This window comes from Somniosus microcephalus, chromosome 4, assembly GCF_052327205.1.
Source record: "Somniosus microcephalus isolate GS21.2 chromosome 4, FLI_Smic_1.0, whole genome shotgun sequence".
Classification (NCBI taxonomy): Eukaryota; Metazoa; Chordata; class Chondrichthyes; order Squaliformes; family Somniosidae; genus Somniosus; species Somniosus microcephalus.
The window spans coordinates 267,588,684-267,596,931 of NC_140990.1; the positions used below are offsets into that span (position 1 = coordinate 267,588,684).

An 8,248-nucleotide genomic window follows, 5' to 3' on the forward strand; every position below is an offset into this window, starting at 1 on the left:
CCATCCTGTATGGTTCGTTTGGAAGCCAACAGAGGAAGCAATGCTTGCTGTGGACCTTGAAAGCACCACGAATGATGACATCATACTGTGGGGCTTTCTGACTAGAAATGGACAATTAGCAAGGCTGTCCACACGCTGGAAATTAATTGGCCACGAGGGAAAATTGCGTGCAGCTGGCTGACACATTTTTTTGTGTGTCAGAACCCCACATTCGGGGAATTCGACCATTTCCCACACAATCCACAAAATCGGGCCCTATGACTTCCTGCAATAAAAACAGAAAATGCTGGAAATACTCAGCAGGTCAGGCAGCATCTGCAGCGAGAGAAACAGAGTTAACATTTCAGGTCGATGACCCTTAGTCAGAACTGGAAAAAGTTGGAGATGTAAAAGGTTTTTAAGCAAGTGTAGGGGCAGGGAGAGGGGGGAGGAGAGGAAAGAACAAAAGGGAAGGTCTGTGATAGGATGGAAGGCAGAAGAGATTAGAGACAAAAGGGATGATGGTGCAAGGCAAAAGGAGATGGTAATGGGACAAGTTAAGAAATTTTGGGGCCCTGGACAGTGGGAAGGGAGGAGGTGAAAGGGCAGATGTTGCATCCTCCCTTCCCACAGTCCAGGGCCCCAAACACTCCTTCCAGGTGAAACAGCAATTTACTTGTACTTCTTGCAATTTAGTATAGTGTATTCACTGCTGACGATACAGTCTCCTCTACATTGGGGAGGCCAAGCGCAGATTGGGTGACCGCTTTGCGGAAAACCTCCAATCAGTCCGTAAGGTTGGCCCCAAGCTTCCGGACGCCTGTCACTTTAATTCTCCGCTCCACTCCCACTCGGACCTCTGTCTTCGGCCTCCTCCACTGTTCCAACAAAGCTCAACGCAAGCTCGAGGAACAGCACCTCATCTTTCGATTAGGCACTTCACAGCCTTCTGGACTCAACATCGAGTTCAACATTTTCAGACCATAGCCTCTGCCCCTATTTTTTTTTCCACATGCCATTCCCATTTACACCTCATCTAGACTCACCTTTTGTTTCTAACTTGTCCCATTACCATCTCCTTTTGCCTTGCACCATCATCCCTTTTGTCTCTAATCTCTCCTGCCTTCCACAGACCTTCCCTTTTGTTCTTTCCTCCCCATCCCCCTTTCCCTGCCCCTACACTTGCTTAAAAACCCTGTTACAGCTCCAACTTTTTTCCAGTTCTGACGAAGGGTCAGCGACCTGAAACGTTAACTCCGTTTCTCTCTCTTCAGGTGCTGCCTGACCTGAGTATTTCCAGCATTTTCCAGTTTAATTTCAGATTTCCAGTATCCGCAGTATTCTGCTTTTATGACTTCCTGCATCTGTGTTATGTTGACTGTACTTTTTTCTCCTTGCCCCCGTATTAAATCTCGAAAATAGTCATAATCGGCAGAAAAGTTCAACAATGGCCTTGCCACCAGCAATGGAAAGTACAAATTTAAATATTCACTAACCAACTTAAAAACCCATTGCATTCAGTGGATGTGCACTTGGGATGCTCTAACCTGCAGGGCTATGGACCAAGAGCTGGGAAGTGGGATTAGGCTGGATAGCTCTTTGTTGGCCGGCACGGACACAATGTCCTCCTTCCGTGCTGTAACTTTCTATGATTCTATGATATCTAAACTGTAATAGTATTGTACCATAATTAACCAAGCTTCATCCCTAATCCAGAAGGATTAAAAATACTTTCAGGAATTGAAAATACAAAATAGATAAGGAATGAAAAGGCCCCCATGTCCCTTTGATCTAGCCCTTCTTAATGGCCCAGAATTTGCTGGAGTGGGGCATCTCGTGGCGTGCCCTGTTTATTAGATTTTTTTCCCTCATCCATCAACTCAAAAAAATTGTGTCGCAAATTGCTGGATGTGCGAGCGGATAACAGCGTGTCAAGGTCAATGGTGCATCTGGGACCTTGGTGAACAACGGGACCAACAGTCTATCTCCTTAACCAATGAGACAGAGGAATGACAAGAGAAGGAAAAAGGGTGAATTAGAGTCAAGTTATAGACCGAAAGAAAGGGAAAGAAAGATGGGATTCAGAGAGTGAAAAAGAGAGACAGAAGATTTTTTTTTTTTTTTTTTTTTTTTTAAATTTAAATTTAAAAACCTCTAGGAACAACTTACTACCTGCAGAATTGAGACTCCACAGTTTGAATTGTTCCATTTTTGGGCTGGAGAGCTCGAGTGGAATTGCAGGAACATAAATCTCATCGTTAAAAGGGTACATAAGAAGTAAGAGGAGTAGGCCATATGGCCCCTCGAGCCTGCTCCACCATTCAATAAGATCATGGCTGATCATCGACCTCAACTCCACTTTCCCACCCGATCTCCATATCCCTTGATTCCCCAAGAGTCCAAAATCTATCTATCTCAGCTTTGAATATACTCAAAGACTCAGAATTCACATCCCTCTGGGGCAGAGAATTCCAAAGATTCACAACCCTCTGAGTGAAGAAATTTCTCCTCATCTCAGTCTTAAATGGCCTACCCCTTATCCTGAGACTATGCCCCCTAGTTCTAGACACTCCAGCCAGGGGAAACAACCTCTCAGCATCTACCCTGTCAATCCCCTTCAGAATCTTGTATGTTTCATTCTTCTAAACTCCAGAGAGTATAGGCCAATTCTACACAATCTCTCATCATAGGACATCCCTCTCATCCCAGGAACCAATCTAGTGAACCTTCGTTGCATCGCCTCCAAGGCAAGTATATCCTTCCTTAGATAAGGAGACGAGAACTGTGCACAGTACTTCAGGTGTGGTCTCACCAAGGCCCTATACAATTGTAGCAAGACTTCCTAACTCTTATACTCCAACCCCCTTGCAATAAAGGCCAACATGCCATTTGCCTTCCTTATTGCTTACTTACGTCATTAAGTACCAGCCCTAACTTTCTGCGGCAAGTTTAATTTGTTTCAACAACGCAAATGCAGCAATTTCTTGAAACTCACAGGGACATTGATGGCGAACTCCCGTTTTCGCAAGGCTAACAACGGAGCAGCACAAATTGTCCAGCAATTTGTGGAGATTCGCAACTCAAGGGTATCCCTTTCTCATTATTTTATTTTTTTTACACACTAATAACAGCGTTCTTTTCCCAGCAAATAAGTTCAGTTCAAAGCACATAGTATCAAAATTATCTCTAGAGATGAGGTAGTTTCCAATGTTGATGAAGTAGAAAAGCCAGGGGACTTACCAACTTGCAATTATCTTTTTGCTGCACATGATTTTTCTGGCCTTTTATACCAAAAGCCTTCCCAGGGACACTTATTTTCACTTCTCTGATAGAGGAAGAATGATAGTGTTTGGCAGTTAACTTAAGCAAGATTGCATCATTCCTGCTTGTTTCACCTCTCCTGCCCTTGAAACAAAATGTTCTGTACGAACATAAAATTCTACAGAATTCTAGCTGAGAACAGGTGAAAACTCTCCCAGTAAAGATGGGCAAGTTGGGTTCTCCATTCAGCCTGGAATTCAAAATAGCAACCCCGAGATGAAGGCGGCAATCAATGATGGTTTATCTTTTCTTTCCTTTCAGTCCCCCTGAAATGCACACATCTCTAGTGAATGTGAGCAGGAAGCCTGCTCCCAGGGCTTTGCTATTTGCAGCTATTAATGCTTCCATTATGGTAATTTGACACCCGAGGCAATCCTGTAGTGCAAATGAACTAACACTCTCGCAGCTAATCTCTCTTCATGTGAGGTTTTGCACCAGTGACAAAGCCAAACAAGCCTGTTCACACCACTCAGGTCTACCACCTGGGTATGAACTTTCAACACACTGGGATGAGTACAGGCCAGCAACACATTTCATTGCTGACATAAACAGACTTTACCCTAACAGCAAAGAACCTCCTGGACAGATTGTCAAAGTCATAAAGACAACTTTAAAACCAATTCAATGTACACAAGTGCTTAAAGTCATTCTAACCAAATGAACATGTAGTTTCCCTACAGGGCAAGTCCCCTAGCTTTTCCACTTCATCAAAACTGCAAATGACCTCACCCACGCTATTCGTTAGTCAGGGTATCAGTACAATTTCTGAACTTCTACTGGAAGAAGTTCATTAATATAAAGCTAACATAACAGATGTGAAAACTCAATCTCAACTTTCACCTTCCTTGTAGCGAAGTCCCTGAAGCCCTGACAAGGGCAGGGTTTAGATACATATCTTCCAATGTATGCACCGGAATCCTGCCATTGTCTAAGATTCTCCTCCCAAATACACCAATGCATTTTTATTGTTGCTACATTTAGAGCATAAAGTCAGAAATAACAACCTTCAGCAAATATGGTGAATTCAAGACTTCCATTAAACTTAATGCCATGTGTAATCTCCAATGTAAATAATTTGCTTAGCAAAACACTCATTCTATACACTATAACTACATTAACATTTGGTGTCCAGTATAAATTTTACTTACCACGATATGATTGCTCACAAACATCGCTGCCTGAATCACTTTGTTTCCATGCATCAACTGCATCAATGCTCACTGTTGGAGAGCCATTTTTGACAGTCAGTTTATAGGAAGATGAGCCATACACTGTGCTATCTTTGCAGCGCCACCACAAAGTTGTAACTTCTGTATCACACTCAAACATTTTTAATAGTGGTTTCTTGTTGTAAGAATCAAGGCCAAGGCATTTTTTAATGCCAATATTAAACAGCCGATGCTCAGACACCCACTTCCATTGCTGAAGCTGTTCTAGCTGATTGCATTTGTCCATCAATATTCCAGAGGAATCTACTTTGAGGCATTTTGTAGTATTTTGACGCTGGATAGTAAAGATGCCATTATCTAAGGGACAAGAAGAAGGATAAAGATATGAGAAACTCAAACAATCAATTTAAGCACTTTTTTATTTCAAACTTTACATTTGACGTGTTAACATTTTACTTAGAGAGAAAGCACACCCAATAGCATGTGAATACCCAGATTATTTCACAAAAGAGCTCACTTCGTACACGAGGAACAAAGATACAAATGTTATAAAAAGTCTAACTGACCAAAGCATAGGTTTTCAAACTAACTTCAGTGATCATCAAATTTACAAAATATTTTCTGTAATGACAGCACTATATCCTTTGGGTGGTTGACACGGTCTTTCATGAGTTAAGACAGTGGGACCCCCGCACACAAAAAAATTGAAACACTGGAACGGAGGAATTAACCAAGCATTTTATTGTTCACCATTTGCACTGCGTTGTGCAACAGGATGATAGCTGGTCGTTAAATTTATTTAGAATTCCACACCCGCCCCAGAAGTAATGCAGATTATTATAAGTATGTAGGCCACTGTTTTACTTCCCCTTGTTATATGACACACCTCGCTCTAAAAATTGCCCTTAATGATTCTAAAGTATTGTAATTTCAATGCTAAAGTTTTCATGGGTAAGTCACGGGAATGGCATCAATAGAGATTGCGTAAAAGAAAAGCCACTCTCACCACTTCAGTTACACACAAAATATATGATAAATAAAATGGTGCTCATGGTATAAAGTGCCTGCATATAGTGAGTTCCCATCAACATATGGAGTTATACAATGTTTAACACAAGAGGATTTTTAAAAGCTATTGCAGTGCAAAATAGAATAATTCAATGAAAAGTAATTTTATTGGAGGGTGAATATGAATAAAGTAGCAACCATTTTGTGCACAAACTTACAGCAAATGGAACTACTGTACTGGGCTACTCATGCAGGACCCACATATATGTGTAATATTTATATGCTTACAAATAATGATGGAAAATGAAGAATAAATGATGGAATTACTTTTTAAGCCCATATAGGACCAGATATTGGGTTACATTATTAGATAAGGAAGCACTGCTGACATTTCTTCTCTCACACATCAGCTCACAAAACCAAGACCTCATTGATCTGCTGCACTCAAGACAGTAAAATGGCAACCCTGATTAAATCAAAGCCATTGGCAAGTATCAAGATTTAGAGTGGAAATAGTTAATCCATTTTTCTCCCCCAGTAGCCGCCATTCCATTTGATTTTATCAACTAAATGGGGGTTTCCAGAATGCTGTACTTTCAACTAGTGGCTTATCAACTGCACCACAGGGCCACCGGTCACGCCAATGCATTGGCCACTGGTGGGCAGGTTTATCCAGTTCTCAGTGGGAATGCCACATGGAATACTAAATGGCAATGTGGTGCTTTGTATAAAAGTGACATTGTCCCACATGTCCCGCTCCAAATATGTCTCTCCTGCTGCATAATCAGGTGAATATTTATGGCAGGCCGTCAAAAAGCGGTCTGGAGTTAAGACCCTTTGGGTTGCATGTGTCCAAATGGGGTGAGCATCCTGAAAGTGGGAACACAACCAAAAGAAATGGAGAGGGGTAAATAAATGGCCAAAATTGAGGTCGAGTGCTGTTCTTTTCCAAACGAACTTTTCAGTAAATGTACATACAGGCCTTTGCAGAAACACAATCTTTAGTTAAAACACGTTTTTCTGGAAATTGCCAGTCCATCCCAACCAGAAAACAGTTCCAAGTAAGCAAACAGGCTACTTCCTTCTTCACCGGTGTTGAGATAGTTGGAATTCAGCCAGGACTATCCAGCCTTACTCGAGAAACAATTGTTTTCTTTCATTAAAGCCGGGAAGATATTATCACATACATACATACATAATCGACATTTCGCGTAAAAACGGCAACTAATGTATTGACAGAAGAAATACTTAAAATCTATAGTTACTAAAAAAATACTGAACAGCTGAACATACATATATTGTTACTGTTCTAAACTTAACCGCACCTGTGGTCTGAGAAGCTGTTATTGCCCAACGCTCAGCAAAGATCGCAATTATCACAAAAACATAAAGATGAATCTGTCCGCTGCACCAGCTCTTCATGCCTACGCAGTTTCCAGAATATTTCTGGTGCTCACACTGCGATGCCGGCGGAATATGAAATTAACCGAGCCCGTCCTCGCCCCGCTGCTGCTCCGCACAAGCAACACCGCACTCGATTGGCGAAGGCAGAATGTCCTTCAATTAGCAATTTCTTATTGGCTGGTCACCAGGCGCCGTCTTCACCATAACATGTCGAAAGTGAAAGGCATTATCGTGCCGTTTCTTATCAAACTCATTTGTTTGAACAAGTAAAATGACTGTACCAGCAATTAAATGTGATAACTGACCTTGAAAGATCAATGTCTTCAGGGGGTTTATATGTTTGAATGATGCGCGTATTAAATTATTTCCGGGTATGCTTAGATTCCTGCGCTTTTATGAAACTGAAAGCTGTCTGGGGGTCCTGCGTGTTCACGTATACACGTTTTGTAATTTTCATCGAGACAACAGCGATAATAAGGTATAAAATAATGATTTGATAAACACATAAGTAAGACAAAGACCAAAGGGAAAAAAGGTAATTTTGAGGGGATGAGAATGGAACTATAGAAGGTAAACTGGAACAAAAATTGACAAAGAGATAGAACAGCAGTGGGAAATATTTAAAACGGTGATCAATAGTTCAGGAAAAATATATTACTCCAAAAAAAACTAGCCAATAATGAAATACCATTGGATAGATAAAGAGATAAGGACAAAACTGAAACTAAAGCAAAAGGCATACACTAAGTATATAGACAATAAAGGAGAGGAAGACTAAAAGGAATACAGAGAGGTTAGAAAAGAAGTCAAAGCAATTAGGAAAGCAAAGATGAACTATGAAATTAAACGATGGAGGAATACAAAAAGAAATAGTAAAGTATTCAATAGATATATAAATAACAAAAGAAAAATCAGGATAGGACGCACAAGCTGAACTCACAGGTAAAGACAACCAATTGGCAGAAATATTGAATACCAAAGCAAAATACTGCAGATGCTGGAAAACTGAAATAAAAACAGAAAATGCTGGAAATACTCAGCAGGTCCGGCAGCATCTGACAAGAGGGAAACAGAGTCAACGTTTCAGGTTGATAACCTTTCGTCAGAACTGGAAAAAGTTAGAGATGTAACATGTTTTAAGCAAGTGCAGGGGCAGGGAAAGGGGGGGGAGGAAGGAACAAAAGGGAAGGTCTGTGATAGGGTGGAAGGCAGGAGAGATTAAAAGACAAAAAGGATGCTGGTGCAAGGCAATAGGAGATGGTAATGGGACAAGTAAAGAAACATAAGATGGGTCTAGAGGAGGTGTAAATGGGAACAGCAGAATCATCAGCAACAGCTGCTGTCCAAAACAATGGGGGCAGAGGTTA

The 8,248-nt window shown here is 41.1% G+C and overlaps 1 protein-coding gene across 1 annotated transcript in view; it reads right to left on the reverse strand.

The window, feature by feature from the left end:
• ly75 (lymphocyte antigen 75) overlaps positions 1-7,180 on the reverse strand; it is a 142,663-nt gene extending 135,483 nt beyond the window's left edge. The window contains exons 1-2 of the mRNA XM_085986389.1: positions 6,803-7,180; positions 4,449-4,826 (exon numbers count right to left, since the gene is read on the reverse strand). Of these exons, the coding sequence (XP_085842515.1) occupies positions 4,449-4,826; positions 6,803-6,899 (475 nt within the window). The 5' untranslated portion in view covers positions 6,900-7,180. The remainder of the gene's footprint in view (positions 1-4,448; positions 4,827-6,802) is intronic.
• Between the last annotated feature and the right edge of the window lie 1,068 nt (positions 7,181-8,248).